The 16,218-nt window shown below is 38.8% G+C and overlaps 1 protein-coding gene across 1 annotated transcript in view; it reads left to right on the top strand.

Moving 5' to 3' along the window:
* The window catches only part of TANC1 (tetratricopeptide repeat, ankyrin repeat and coiled-coil containing 1), a gene marked incomplete at its 5' end in the record, with an annotated part of 151,361 nt that overhangs the window by 130,303 nt on the left and 4,840 nt on the right, over positions 1 to 16,218 (top strand). The window contains 7 exon segments of the mRNA XM_072418196.1: positions 5,835 to 5,968; positions 9,031 to 9,154; positions 9,914 to 10,089; positions 11,668 to 11,800; positions 13,739 to 13,830; positions 14,710 to 14,856; positions 15,408 to 15,508. Coding sequence (XP_072274297.1) covers positions 5,835 to 5,968; positions 9,031 to 9,154; positions 9,914 to 10,089; positions 11,668 to 11,800; positions 13,739 to 13,830; positions 14,710 to 14,856; positions 15,408 to 15,508 — 907 coding nt within the window.

The following is a 16,218-nucleotide window of genomic DNA, read 5'->3' on the forward strand; positions in this document are numbered from 1 at the left end:
AGTGCAATGAAGGACAACTTGTGCTGCTTAAGTTGCTGTACAACCAGAAGATCTATCAGCACACAAACATGGCTGTGCCTAACTATATAAATAAGCAACAGCTGCCATACTCAGCAGTAAACACATTCAGAGTTGTACCTGTAAGTAGGGTAACTCTGTGTTGCAGTAGAACACAACTTTCTGATTTATGGTGGTTTACACAGGCATTGTAATCTATGGCATGGCAACTCACAGAATACCCACCCTCGACCAAACTTGGCTTCTGCCTTGGTAGCAAGGACTACATCTGGAAACCCACATACTTCTGTGTCTGCAGCTTTCCCCTTTCCTTTTTACTACCACCATTCAAGCCCCTTCCCTCCCATCATCACTGTGCCTGTACCTTTTTTCTTAACCCCATGTTTGACACCTCCCATAAATGTACCCTCACACCACTGTTGCACCACATTTTCTTCCTTTTGCATACCTGCACACCAACCCCAGCTCATCTAAACTCTATTCTCCCCCTTGCTCTCATTGCATCTTCCACTCCACTTGCCACTCCACCAACAATTGCATGACTCAGTTCTTGTTGCAATGAGCAACCTCTCCATCACTGCATTGTGCCATTCTGTATTCAGCCTGTTCAACAAAAGGGCACACTTTTGCTAACATAGTGTGATAAATAAAGAAGTACATACATTATTATAACTTGTGGATACTTTGTATTGTAAAACTTGTGCATGCAACCCATTTTAGAACATTTACATTTAATTCAGCTTTATACACTCTATAGCATTCCTTCTTGTCTCATACATTATAAGGCAGTATCCACTTCCCACCATCATTGTTGACCTGTGTGACCCTTTGTTCCAGTGTAGTTTCCTCCCTGAATCTGATGAATCCTTTAATGCATGCAATCCCTTAATGTACCTTTTTCAATCCTGGAAACCAAATAAATCTTAGACATGCATTTATTCTTGTTGCTTCTCTGTTTGATTAATGTTTTATCAGGACTGAAAACAAGTCCTGGGGAGCACTTAAGGGGTTCTGATTAGGGATGGTTTATGCAGAGTTAATCGTCAATGTTTACATAAGTGTTTGGTCAGGGATGGCTAGAAGCTGGATGCAAGGAGTTCTGATCTGTCTTGGGTTTTGGGCCTACTTAAGATCCCATTCTTGGAATTGTTACTACCCTGTCCTAATCCTACTGTCAAAACGCTTTGGTGTTTCTTTTTATCAGAAGGAAAAAAAATGTCCCCGTTATTTTTTAATTTATTTATTTAAACTTCCTGTAACATTTTTGGCTCTTGATCAAAGATGTGTCAGATTAGTTTCATTCCCAGCCTTGCTGATACATAATGTATAGCTACCAGCATTTTCTTTGTTGAGGGTATAGCTGATTAGGTTAAACTCTGTTTTTGTCTTGTCTATTAGAAATAAAAATAGAGTTGTCGAAACACTTTCATTTTCCTTTTAGTGAAAGAGTCTAGAATATGAAACTCTATAAAAAAGTGCAGTCACTCCCTTTTTTGCATGGACTTGATCTAAAGCCACATTTTTATTTATGAATAGGTAATGAATAGGGGCTCCTTTCATACCTGTCCATGTGTGGCATGATATGCACCTAGTTCCAAGGCAACTCCTTTATTTATTGGGCTGCCAATGCATCATAAAAGCCCAAAAAGCCGAACGAGTCCAGTATCCCTAACACAATGCACCACAATGTGTCATTCTGCAACATGCACACCAGGCGTGCTTTGGTTTGGTGCATTAATGTGCCATTTAAAATGACTGGTACTGTGAGACATACATTGCCGTGTGCCTTAGTAATGCAGTTGATGAGCTTAAACGTTTATCTTTTTTTCCGTGCTTTTTTTCCCATTGGAGAGATATCTGAATTTTTCCCATTTTAGAACATGTAGCCTTTTTGGAGGCTCACCCATACCATTTCTTAGCAGCTGTAAAAAGTCTTATTTCCTTAATCCCAAATCAATGGCCACCAGGAAACTTTATCCCAAACCTAAAGAAAAAAAAAAACACAAATTCCATACTTTATGTAATTACTATACAGGTAGAAAACACTCCAATCATCTCAACTCACCAAGCCCAATATCTCGTTCAAGCCTTACTGTACTGTTTTTATCCACCATCTTTAACCTCAATATCAAAAATCTATCACACAGCCACCCCTTCCTAACACAGAATGGTTCTAAAATGCTTAGCAATACCGCCGCATCTTTCTCTGTGGACCACCAAACGGCTAACTTCATTTCTCATTCCTAAACCACATTGCTGTTTGGCTGCTTAACCACTTCTCTGTCTGCCAATCCTTCAGCTGGGTGCTAATACCTTCATAACTTCTCATTCTAACCACAATCTGCATGCTGCACATGAAACTCTTCCATCCTCTAGCCTGCTGTAAAATGCAATTCTTTGTAAAGCATTCAATTTCAATTGCTGTATGTATATCTGCCTCTACCCCTGTCCTTTCCACAAAATCTTTGCTACATATACGGCTCCAGCTTGTCACCTTGTCAACTGTTTCAACCCCCCTCTTCTATATAATATTATTATTATTATTATTATTATTATTATTAATAAACAGGATTTATATAGCGCCAACATATTACGCAGCGCTGTACATTAAATAGGGATTGTAAACAGGATTTATATAGCGCCAACATATTACGCAGCGCTGTACATTAAATAGGGATTGCAAATGACAGACTAATACAGACAGTGATATATTGTAAACTTGCTAGGACAGGGCTCTCCCTTACTGTTTTGTACTTTGCTATAATGCATTGTTGGGTGTATTTTTTGTATCTTTGTATTATATATCTATTAATTTACCTGTAACAACTATGTCACGGATTTAATCCAGAGCATCTCTTATAAATCCTGTTTAATAATAATAATAATAATAATAATCTCTTTAGTAGTATGTGACCTTCCCTGGCAGTGGAAGAGTTAGTGGAAATAGGTCTGGACGAAGGGATGGCTTCAGATAAGAGTTAGTTCTCAGCACGAGAATAGCCGGAATTCCTGAGCATAGCTTTGCCATGATACTGTTTATTTAAGAACAGTGTGGGTTAGCCAGTTTCCGAATATGGTAAACTGGATTGAGGGTGTAGCTCACAGGCTGCCGCCATCATCCATGGTAAACAACAGGCCATAATTATCAGGAACATTCTTCTGCTTTATTGCCTCCCCCTCTTGTTGTACTGTTGCTTCCTGTACTCTGTAAAAACTTGAGCTGAGACACAACCTTTTCCTCTGCTGTTACTGAAACTGACATGCACGTGTGTTGCATTGCTGCCAGCTGTCTCTTTTAACTATGGACAGCTCTTAGAGGGTATCATGCTTTTTTGACCCATTTAAAACAATTGATTCCCTCTCTATCTGATTTTTGAACACAAAACATGCACTGATAAAGAGAGAATATTATGCTTTGCTCGTTTTGGTTTTGACTTTATTTTTTTTTTTTTTGGATAAGTATTTTATTTTATAATGGGCAGCATGGTGGCTCAGAGGTTAGCACGCTGGCATTTGCAGCTCTAGGTTCCAGGTTCAAATCTCACCCAGGACACTAAATGCAAGGAGTTTGTATATTCTCCCCATGTTTACATGGGTTTCCTCCCACAATCCAAAAATATGCATTTACGTTATTTGGCTTCTTCCCAAATTGACCTTAAAATGTATATGACTATGGTAGGGACAATAGATTGTGAACTCCTTTGGACTTTGTAAAGTGCTGCATAATATGTTGGCGCTATATAAATACTGTGTAATACTAATAATTTTTCTTAAGTTTCTTAATCTTCTGCAGTGCTGTACTGATAATTAAAGGTAAAAAATCCTTCCTAACAGGAGATGTGATGGATACTTTAGTAGGTTTTTAATCATCTATAAAGTGGGAAAGTAGTCACTTAAATCATGTCACATATGACATAAACAACACTTTGCTCGACCTACTATTATGAAATGTCACCTGAGCCATTATTCATACCTGGCATACACACACAGGAGCTAAATTGTATGTCCATGCTTTTCCTGGTCATGCTAATAAATAAAACAAGGGTTCCGGAGTTTCTCTTTATTGTAGTAATTATTTCCTTCTTTTCTGTGTTGTTTGTCCAAGCTTAAATAAATGAATGGCCGGGGCAAGCTAATCTGTGGACATATAATAAATAATCTTAAATCGGACATGTTAACGAAACGATTGTCTTTGGCTAACACTCTGTATCATTCATTAAGCTGTACAATGACACCATAAAATTCTGAACTCGTACTGGGCACAATGGATGGTCTTGTAATGCAGCCAAACGCTAGCTAAATGGCTTCTAACTGCTTTTGTGATTGTTCGCTTTAGAACGGTGCAAGGCAAATGTTTGGCCACAGTGAACGGGAAGCTGTACCATCTCCAATAAAAGTATTGAAAGGGAAATAAGGCACTAAAAAGGGACACAGTATTCTGGGGAGGCTCAATATAGTGTTTGTTTTAGTTGCTACCAGTTTATACCCATAAAGCAAAGATGATAGACATTGATAGATAAGCAATGTCCAGGGTAGTGATAAAATAAAACGTGTTTTAGATGGAAACACTGTATGCTCTGATTGTTCTAGCTTTCACATATGCAAGGAGATACAGGGCTGAATTTATTGTTTTTGCTTCCCAAGGCCTACCAGCTTGTGCCACCCATATCGTACCATAGTCAGCCAGTCAACTAAAGTGTCATGCTAACAAACTCAGATGCAATACCTATGCACAAGCTTTATCGAGGCTGGGGTAAAGAGGCTGGTAAAGAAAAAAAAATGAATAAGCAGTCTCTAGGCTTCATCAGCATATGGTCTATGTGCCATCCTTTCAGTTTTGCTGTCCTTGACCATAGTCTGTGTTGCCTATGCAGATATCCAGACCTGATAACACAGTGGAGTCAAACATTGGTCAACTTTATGTCCATAAAAAAAGTCTTGAAACTATAGTTTATAGTAAGAGTGATTAAGCTATATGTAATGTCTGTCCTGCAGCCACCAATAGGTAACAAATGAGGTGAGTAGGGGGCTGTAGTCGACAGTACAGCAGTTGGAAAGGCTGGGCAGCTCGCATAGTGCCAACCACCAGGAGCCTTCTTGCCTTTCCCACCACCTATTTGAACTTAGCCTGAGTTTGACTTTGTCATGAAACTGGTGCTTTTTTCTTTACCCGCTGATGGTTTATAAAGATTGTGTTCTTATTAAAAAAAAAAAAGCCCCAAATTGCTGCCACTTATTTGGTAAAGTTGTTTTAATTAAGGAAACATAATGTATGGGGGCTATTTCTATTGGTGTAGGTTAAAACATTTCTTCCTTCCCAGTATTAAAACAACAAATATTTTTTTACTAAAATTATAACAGTTTTTCCACACTTAATTCTTTTCACATGCTCATATGTGTTTTGTAAGTGAATCACAGTTTTGCAGAAAACATGTTTAATTCATATCTATTTGTAAACATTTTAGGCAGAGCAAATTATGTTCTTTTCTTTAGCACAGGGGTAGTGATATAATAAATATTTTATGGAGCCAACACACTCCGTTTCAGAATTTATTAAAACTGACATCTCCAGAGTCCCATTATACAAACCACACACAGAAAAAGGCTCAATATTATACCCTCCAGGCATCCAAAAGTATGAAAACATGCTTAAATGTCCAGGGAAACGTGGATCTGCATTCTTTATCATCTGTTTAACTGCTATCAGAATGAATTATTTGTGTACAGTATAATTGTTATACGTCTCTACCAGTTGGTTGTATACTCGATGGATATGCATGTATGACTAGAAATATTTATAATTTATATGTTTACAGCTCTGACAGCAGCAGCAGGAAGGGGGAAGCTGGAGGTGTGCGAGCTACTCCTGGATCATGGAGCCATCTTGTCGCGCCTTAACAGACGTGGGATATCACCCCTGTTTTGTGCAGTGCGCCAGGGGCACTGGCAGGTATGTCATGTTCATGCTTACTCAGTATAACAATGTTAAGAATAAAGATTTGAATACAAGACAGAGTTTTGGCACAGCCATGCCATAATCATTTCTCTGTGTGTTGGCTAATGATCAGATTATGGTTCCCGTCCTTAGAAAAAGGTTGGAGTTTTTCTTCAACATTCCATTCATCCCTACTAATGGGGATTACCTGGGTTTTCCCAGCAAATGATCAAACGCTTCACTAAGATAAACTGGGGCTTTATGTCTCAATGACTCCAAAATGTTTACTGTTTTAAGGCCACCTGTTTGTTAGATAGTGGAGTGGCTATGAAAACTTGTTCCATTGTGAATACCTAGAGAGAGTTTTAAAGAAAATGCTGTTTTCAATGAGGGCCCGCTGACCATTCAAGGACTTGATTGGTGATAAGAGGATCAGTAAAAGAGTCTTTGTTCTGCTGCTAAATGGGAAGACTCTGAATTGGTCAAATTCTATTCACAAGTAGGTTCCACTAAGATAATTTTAAGGGCAAAAAGAATAGTCGCTAGTATTGCCTGTGGTCTCCCTGCATCAGACCTGTAGAGCCAGGGATTTGCTTCCCTATAGGAGCTTGCAGCAAAGGAACAATGAGCGGCGTAGCAATGACAGAATCATATTTCACTTCAAATACTGAGGGACTAGTAGTCCGAGACAGCAGTCCTTGGGATCTCATACTGCAGATATAGAGCTATAGGGATAGCAGTGCTTAGAAAAACTCACCTAATGCCAGTTTTGCATGAGCAATTTCGTACAAAAGTTACATTTTCAGGGTCCTGCTTAGGCATAGTTACCGTTTTCCTATAACATAGAAAAATCTTCAATTTTTCAGTCTACTTAAAAGTCTTAGGCTATGTTCAGTGCCGACAACAAGTGTTCCTCGGTCATCCACACTGCTGCTGTACATTTGAAAGCGGGTGTCATTGAGCACAACTGAACTGCTTTCTGCTGTCCCCATTCATTATCTATAGGCCTGCTGCAGCTGAGGCTCTATACATAAGGCCACGACTGTTGAAGCTGTTCATTGGCATAAGGAAGCAGTAACCTCACTGCAACCTTACCGCCAATTTGAACCTATCCCTACATTTTCTAAGCCACTGAATACATTTTTTTAGCAAAGTTTTTAAGAGTGTAGAGTGAAGAATATTGTTTTCTTGTAGATATGTTGTACACGCCTGGTGTTTGTTTTAATAGAGTTTTTTTCATTTATAGTTAAAAGCCCCAAAATTTTGCATCAGAAAAATCCCACTGGATGTTTTTTCCCATGACACCCATCGAAACCTACATGTCTTATAAAGCTTACAAATAGAAGAAAAGTGAAGTCACAGTTTGCAAACAAGAGTGTCTTGTCAGTGCTAGGACTAATGTATTCCAGTCCCCTGAAAACTGGCAAAATAATATTATGTAAAGGAGAGCTGTGACAGTACTGGTTTTGTCCCTGGAAGACACGGCCATACAAATTCTAATGAGATAGTCTACTGCTTTGTGTCTCTGGAGTTCCCCAGCTATTCCTTTTTTATGTTTTTGCCCTTCTAGTGGAGACAGCTATTCATGACACTTCATAGGACTCCAGGGACAATACACAGTACCACCACACAACGCCTACAGCTTTTATAGCTCGAGATGCCGACTTGGCCCCCAGCCAGTTCACAGTAACCATTCACAGCACTGTAAAGAACAGTGTGTTACACAGAATGTACATGGACGTGTAAAGATTGCTTATTTATGATTATTGCTTGCAGCGCTGATTCATTGTAGCCAAGTTACAATCAGTGTTTATTTTACAAATGATTGCTGTTATGCTGATGAAGAAATTAGTGACCTAGAGTGCCACTGCCGGCTGTATGAGGTAGGGCACTCGATAAGAAAAATTATTTGTATTTTGACCACAAGGGTCCTGTTAAAATCACACCACTTTTTAAAATGTGCACCAGATATCAGACAAAGAATGTAAGGTTAATCAGGGAAAAGGAAGTAGCTTGCCTTGGTACGGAGGTAACAGAAGGCTTTAAGAGAGAGACTTGGACAATATAGAAAGGACAAGGGGAGAAATTCAGCGGGATTGGCAGTGCAAACAGGCTTTAGAATTGTAAGCTGGACAGAGCTTACTAATATGGGGAGGGCAGAAGTCAAAGTTTGGCAGTGTATGGGGGGGGCACAGGGTGGAACTTTGCAGTTTGAAGAGGGTAAAGGATGAAGTTTGGCTGTGTCAGAAGTGCACAGGTCAAAGATGGGTAGTGTGAGGAGGGCACAGGTCAAAGCATGGTAGTGTGAGGAGGGTATAGGTTAAAACTTGGCAGTGGCTTGGAAGTTCCACATTAAAGCTTTGCAGGGTGGAACTTGGCTGTTTGAGGAGGTCAAAGGCCAAAGCTTAGTAGTGTAAAGAGAGCACATGGCATAATTTAGCAGTTTGAGTAGGGCACAGGATGACCATTGGCAGTGTAAGGAGCGCTCAAGTCAGGACAAAAATCCCCTAAACAGAATAATTTCTATGTTCTAGACATCTTTTATATTTCATAAACGAAGCTTAGGACACCATACATCTCAAAATATTTTATTTGCCCTACAGTCTAGAACATTGGCAGTAGTACATGACCTTGTTCATTATATAGAGTGTTTTTGTTGCCTGTGATGAGCACCAGGTATTATATTGTTTTATCAAGCCCACACAAGAAAAGTGACACCAGGAATCAAATTGCTATAAGCAAAACTGGCATATTCTTTCCTTCAGCTTTAAGCCTTTAGTATATTGTCTGTGTTTGTCACTATGTCAGCTGTGTTTTTAATTTCATGCCCATGGTATCTGATTGCTGAGCCATGTAATCCTCCTGGGCACTCTTGGTCTGTATTTAGCACTGTATCCAAGATTGATATACCTCAGGGGAACAAATACATCATAAACCCAATCATTGCTATAGAAACTCTTCCTTGGTTAGTTGTGTCCGATACGCAATGCTGAGCAGGGAGCAGGTAACTATTTGAGCAATGTTCCCGTCCTTTGCCTGTGGCCTTTGTGCCTCACCGTCTCTTTCTCTCTCTGCAGGTTGCCAGGCTTCTTATGCAGCATGGCTGTGATGTAAATCTGAGTGACAAGCAAGGCCGGACTCCCCTCATGGTCGCTGCATGTGAAGGCCATTGTGGTACTGTGGAGTTTCTTCTGTCTGAGGGTGAGAAACTGTCTGTGAAGTAAGAAATGAAAGGATGAACCACAGCACCATAAAATCTGTAATCAGCAGTAGAACTAAAACCTAAGAGTGAAACAGTGGTCTTTTATTATTTTTTATTTGGTGAAAAGTACTTTTCCTTCAGTGTATACCAATGAAAAAAAAAATACGAATTTACCATTTGTTTTATTCCAAATATTGTTTAGTAGTTTCAGCTCCACTAATGATCTTTTGTTTGTGTGATAAACTATTAAAATATCATCCCACCAAGATCTGCTACTTCACCTGCTGGTAAGGTTTTGTTGCATTAAACCACCCATTGCCGCCATCCCACATCTCTAGGGATTCGTGCAGTGAAAATGTTGCCATGGCCTGGCAAATCTTCTGCTGCATTCCCTTCAATTTATGTATATGTAGGATCCATCATGGACACAGTCCTATTCATAATGGTTAAAGCAAGGAGTGGCTGGGAACGCAGTTGTTTTAACAGGGTAAAAAAACCTACAAAACCCTTACATATGGATGTCAAGTCCAAGCCAGAAAATATCAACATTGCGAAAAAGTTGCCCTTTACAAGTTTTATGCTTGTCCAACTTTTCAGCACAACTGTAAGTTAATGATATGTTTGTCAACATTGAAATATTTCCAGGGACACTTTCAGCTTAGTGTGGGGCTTAGGTACACCAAGCAGAGGACCATTGTGTACTATATTTGATGAATTATGTAACTTGGTTTTAGTAACTTTGTGTTTTTATTCCTTAGGTGCGGACATTGCTGCAGTGGACAAGGAAGGATTAACTGCCCTGAGCTGGGCCTGTCTCAAGGGCCACAGAGCCGTGGTCCAGTGCCTTGTAGAACGAGGTTCCAGCATTGACCAGATGGACAGAAATGGCCGCACGCCTCTGGACCTTGCTGCCTTCTACGGAGATGCTGAAATTGTACGCTGAATTGCTAAATATTTAAACTATACAAATATGTTGAAAGGTTCACATGATATATTATCCTTTCAGTAATGTTTAAGCAAATGTCTGGTGTTATAAACACTGGGCTGCTGCTACTGAATATCATATCTAATCTTATATTTATATAGTATGTGGATGCCAGCCGCTTCATTCCAGCTCTAATAAGTCCCATGGCATTATGCACATTGTGCATTATAAAGAGGCCTCCCACCTCCCATATGTTTGTACAGAGTGGGATGAGTACAATATGCCTTCATGGAAGTTTATCTATTCTGGTCAGTGGAGGGGGAGCAGCAGATACTATGAAGACAACATTCCCTGTACTGACATCACACATAGCTCCAAGTAATCAGGACAGTTACTATTAAGCCCTTCTTTTCTGTTGCTGGCACGAACAGGTGATAAGGAGTGGAATTTTCATTGGCTTTTCATAAATCTAGACAGAGATAGTTTGCTTGTTGCGTGTAATATTAAATATTGGCCTTAGTTTTTGATTTCATGCCAGCAACAGCCATTTAGGACAAATCCCAGGAACCAGGAATTGTTGTTTGAGTTACTCTGCTTGTATCATTTCCTGTTGTTTTTTCCATTAAAGGGTCAGTCCACCAAACATGCTTTAGGTGTATTGAGGTTGGCTGATTCAACAGCTGGTTTCATCTCTTACGGACTCTGAGGTGGTACAGTAGAAGAATGAAAGCTGGGATTTTGTTCTGTTTATTTTACTGACAGGTGATAGCGCAGGGTGGTTCAGAATGTAGAGAAGAACTGTCAACCTGTGTGGGCACCATTCTTTAGATGCCAAGTTCTACATGCTTTTGTGGACTATTGCACTATTGCAGAAATAATGGTGAATGAGCTTGGACAAGCTGTGTAAAGAGAAGGATATTTACTTCTTGTAGTATAGTGTTTGAAAGCCAGAACTAGGGAATAGTTGCTTGTGTCCCTTCAAGGAGATTAACTTCCTGTCCAAGAGACTTCGAGAGCAGATCTCTCCAAAGCAAAAATTGACTCCTATTAGATAGTTGTCCCCTGGTAGAAGATTTCAATGTACTCTTTCTTCCTGTGATAACTCAAAAAGTTTGGATGTTTCTTTAGTTTCTGTTGCAGAGACTAAGATCACCAGGACAAAATAAAATGGGGAATCATTCCATCTGGGACATAGACAGGAAAACCTGACTATTATCTAATTCCTTAATATATACAAAATTAAAAAAAAAAGTTTCTTTACATACATTTTATTAACATCCTACCAAAAGTTTGGTATCTGCTGCACTTAACAAATACCCAAATAATAGTTTTTTTTTCTACCTGTGTGAAGATCGGATATCTAAAGATCTTTTGTCGTTCTCTCTCTCTGTTTTATGACCCTAAAAATGAAAATGCTATATTTTATAATATAGTTCTACTTTCACTTTTCTTCTGTGCAAATCAGCCTCTGCAGTTGCTGCAGTTACTTTAGGCTGGTACCATATACTGTATAGCAACATACTGCCTGCTAAGATACATTAGTGGTTTTTTTTAGACTTTCTGATGATCTTCATTTTTTTTGTATAGGTACAGTACCTTGTTGAAAATGGTGCTATGATTGAGCATGTTGACTACAGTGGCATGCGCCCCCTGGATCGAGCCATAGGATGCCGAAACACAGCCGTAGTTGTGACTTTGCTGAGGAAAGGAGCCAAACTAGGTAAAATGTTCTGTGTAATCACCAAAAATATGCCAGTATGAGGCACCACACACCAAATGAATGTTGAATTTATTTTGCAGTGGGAGTGCCTGTTATGTAATCAAATGGACAGGTTTTAAGGGTACTAAAATAGGCTTATAGGAGGTTTTTCCCAAGCTACCTGTCACTAGTAGTACAACAATCATATGAAGTCTGAAGAATCACATCCATTGAAGTGTTTCCCTCTCCTTATGTACTTGGACTAGAGCAGAGCTGTCTGGATCAAAGGATTTTGCTCAGAAGGAGATCTATATGATTCAATGTTGTTTAACAGCTTGGTTGGTAAGCTTAAACAGTTCTGATCTCTGACCTAAATATATATATTTCACTTGTTGTATAGTTTGCATGCTCTCTATATGGTGTAGTTGCAGAGATTATGTTTGATCACCATTTGTAACAATATATGTAATGACACAAGATGTCACATGAAGGAAGCTGATGTAATTTTCCTGTCCTTTGTCTTATTGTGTCAGACACATCTGTTCAGTCAAGGAAGTGACAAATGTTATGCTGACATTTGATTTATATGTATAGTAAAGTTCCTGAGGTCATTGTATAGTACACTATTTTAAAGACAAACCCACAGGTAACAAAAATGAGAATTAATGTAAAAAGTAACTCACCGAAATATAATTCCTTCCACTTTGATAAATATCTGTCCAGTTCCCAAGACTGCCCGTATAGGGACCCTTTAAAGAAATTCTTTCCTAGGAATAGTTTTAATGCACCTCTATTGCTAAAATAAACCATAAGTGTTAAAAATCTTCTTTACATGGGGCACATTTTTGACTATATCGATTTGTTTAGGATATTAAAATTCTGAACTAGCAGATAACTTGAGCTACAGAGAAAAGAAATGTCACCTGTGTTGCCATGCGGTGTATACAAATGTTTAAATCACAAGATTTATTATAGATAATTACAGTTTTGTTATGTAAACCTTTAAGCATACCATATATGCATGTAAAATGTGATTTAGTGGTTGTAGATTGTATTGGTTTTATTAACATTGGTCTATTTTAAATACCCAATAATATACCTGCAAAAATCACCAAAGTCATCAAAGTCAAATATAAGTTTGGATGATATTTTTGTGCCTGCTGGCAAGTTTAATCACATGTGTCCCGTAAGGGATTCTCCATATTGTAGAATAACACCATCCTTGTGGCAAGGGGACAAAGTGTGGTCTTTAATTACTTTGGCCATTGGAATTGTGAGAAATCATGGTGAGCATCCAGAAATATCATTTGTAGGTGTTTCTGGTCCTTTACGTAACAGACTTCAAACAATTTTTGAGAATTATTTATGCAACACAATAGTGATGTTGTCTTGCGCTTGATAATGCGATACTAGACATTTTTTGTCAATGGTTCTGGATTACCTGATGATGTGGCAAAGCATAGAAGGATTTTCAAATATAGTACCAAGAAAAGAGGCAAAAATATTGTAATCAAAATCCAAATGCAGGCTGGCTTCTATTCCCTTGTTTGCAATGTCTGCTAAAAATAGATCCCTTATTGGCACCTTTAGATTACAGCATATCAATGCTCTTTTACATTGAAGAGAGTCATTTTTTCCACATGGATGTATGGGCTGTTGAGCAATTCAAACCCTTGATTCCCAACTATGGAAGAAGTGGCCATTTAAAATCCATTCTGTTAACTGAAATTAGCTGTGTTGAAAAGGGACTGTGAAGGTGCTGTACTAGGATGGTAATCTGGTAAAAGGTTTTTATTCAAGCTACCCCTACGTGGCTGAAAATTATGTATAGTGGAGCAGCCCCTTTTCCTTTTGTTCAGTCCACTTAAATAATAAGTAACAAATCATAATAATAAGCTAATAAAATGTTTTGTGTTTTGAGATCTTGTTGAGCCTCTTTATTGCATTTATTTCTTACAGGAAATGCAGCCTGGGCAATGGCAACTTCTAAACCAGATATCCTAATCATTCTCCTTCAGAAGTTAATGGACGAAGGCAATATCTTATACAGAGTAAGTTTATTAACTTTTTTTTTCACATTTTGTGACATACATGCCACCCTTGGGTTTTCAGATACAAGAAACTTTCTCTGTTTTGTAGGTACAGCCAGAATTCCTAAAATTGCATTACTTTATCAAGAACCTCTTGAAAGAAATCTAGTTAATGTGTATCAACCACATTCTTAAAGAGTAAATCAACCCACATTTAGGGCCTGTTCCCACTTTTTGCATTTGTGTGTTGTGTGTGACTCCTGTTGGAAAGATACTCCTCTTCCAGGGACTAGAAGCTCTGAGCTGAGACTGTTTCTGTTACAAGAAGTAAGCAGAAGTTTTTACTAACTCTCTGCTTGGACTGAAACATTAAAAACATTTTGGGTTAGTTGAGTGTGTGCTTTTCACCATTACTCTCTCCCATTCCACCACCTCCTCAAACCCATCCTGCATGTTTTGTTTCCATCTTACCTTGTAAAGCAAAATATAGTTGCCTAAATCCTTTATTCAGGTCCCTTGGCAGCTGCATTTTTAGATGCAGTGGACCACCAATCCATCCCTGCAGATGTAAATACCTTGGTCTCCTTACGTTGATGTCACTACGTACTCTTCTCGACCACTGGTGGAGATCCAAAAGAAAATGTGGAAACCTGAGGAAGGAACCCTTCCATTTTTAAACATAAACAAGAGAAGACTTAAAGATACTTCAACTTCTGTAGGTTGTTTCTGTTTGCTTGCTCTAATAGTCCATAGAACAGAAACTGACTTCTCTTTAACAGATTTAGCCAGATACAGGTGTTATTCAAAGCTGGAGCCAAAGTTACAGTTTGCTTTGTTGACCAGTTTAAAAAATATTATTCTTACCTCACTGCTTGTTGATTTGTTCTTGTTTTTTTGTAGAAAGGGAAGATGAAAGAGGCTGCCCAGAGGTACCAGTATGCTCTCAGGAAGTTTCCCCGAGAAGGCTTTGGAGAAGAAATGAAAGCTTTTAATGAGCTACGTGTTTCTCTGTACTTGAACCTATCCAGATGCCGCCGAAAAACAAATGTGAGTACAGTACATCAGTATACTGCTGTTTTTTTCATCATCGTTATTATTTAGTATTTTCCCCCACATTTCAATTTGTCTTCCGTGGCCTTTGGTAATGCCCTGTACTTTCAGGTATGAGTAGGATGTGACCATTTTATTTCAAGCTATAAAGTGCTCAGTATCCAGTTGGCAGCACTGTCACATAGAGGTCTATGTGACCTCCATAAGCTTTGACACTACACAGCGCTCTCCATTCAGGGTCGTGCTAGTAGAGCAAGGGCAGGTGAAGGTCATGTTGTTTATTTTTCAGGAGGAAGCAGGTACAGACTTTCCTCAATCAGAAGATCTTTCACCTAGTATTTGTGGTATGAAGGGGTTTCAGGTACTTGTACCCCATTGTTTGATACTTGGCGTGTTGGTTTTGTATATTGCAGTGACTTACTTATTATTCTTAATGCACTAATATATATTGTTCATAATCCGAGAATAACATTGCTGTGACAGTGCATGGATTTCAAAATGAGAAGTACAGTCTGTCAATTTAATTTTTTGTTTGTCCCTCTGTATAGGACTTTGGCATGGCAGAAGAACTTGCAACCAAGGCACTAGAGCTGAAACCAAAGTGCTATGAAGCTTACTATGCCAGGGCAAGAGCTAAAAGAAACAGCAGGTAAAGCAGCTTTTCTTGTTTGAAGTGATATTCCAAATCCCACTGAGGCTGAATTCACACTGGCAGTGAGGCTGCGGTGCTTTTACCAATTCCCTATGCTAGGAACAGCTACTCTCTGTAACATCTCCCTGCAGCAGCCCCATAGGGGCTAGTACTGCTCACTGTCGCAAGCTGCCACATATGCAGACACTGTTTTTGTTTTGTTTTTTAAACCAGTGCTGCCATGTGAAAGCCTAAGTGGCTGGTAAGCCGTGCAAGGTCTAGCAACCAGGAGGCCAGTTTGAACTTGCCCTAAATAATCAATTTGCATTGCAGGGAACACTTCCAGATTTCCCATTTGGCCATTGGTTTAGTTGCCTACCAATGTTTATATTTGAAGCATTATATATGTTGTATCTTTTAACTAACAAAAAAATAAAGTTTTCCTTTAAACAGATGTTTTAGCTCAAGCCAACCAATTTACATATTTTAGGTTGGTGTAAAATTTTAGCCTACTGCTAGTACATTTAAAAGGTTATTGTTAAAACTTAATGGTGGCAAAGTCAGATAATGATATCAGTCTCTAGTGCATTTTCCCAACATTTCTCCTATGTTCTGGCTTACCAGGAATCTTGAAGGCTCCCTTTGTATTTTCTGTATTTAAAAAAAAAAAAAAAGGGGGAGTGAAAATGCCATTGGTGACCTCCACTTATGTTTCATTGTGGTAGTTT

The sequence above is a fragment of the Pyxicephalus adspersus genome, chromosome 7, assembly GCF_032062135.1.
Source record: "Pyxicephalus adspersus chromosome 7, UCB_Pads_2.0, whole genome shotgun sequence".
Lineage (NCBI taxonomy): Eukaryota > Metazoa > Chordata > Amphibia > Anura > Pyxicephalidae > Pyxicephalus > Pyxicephalus adspersus.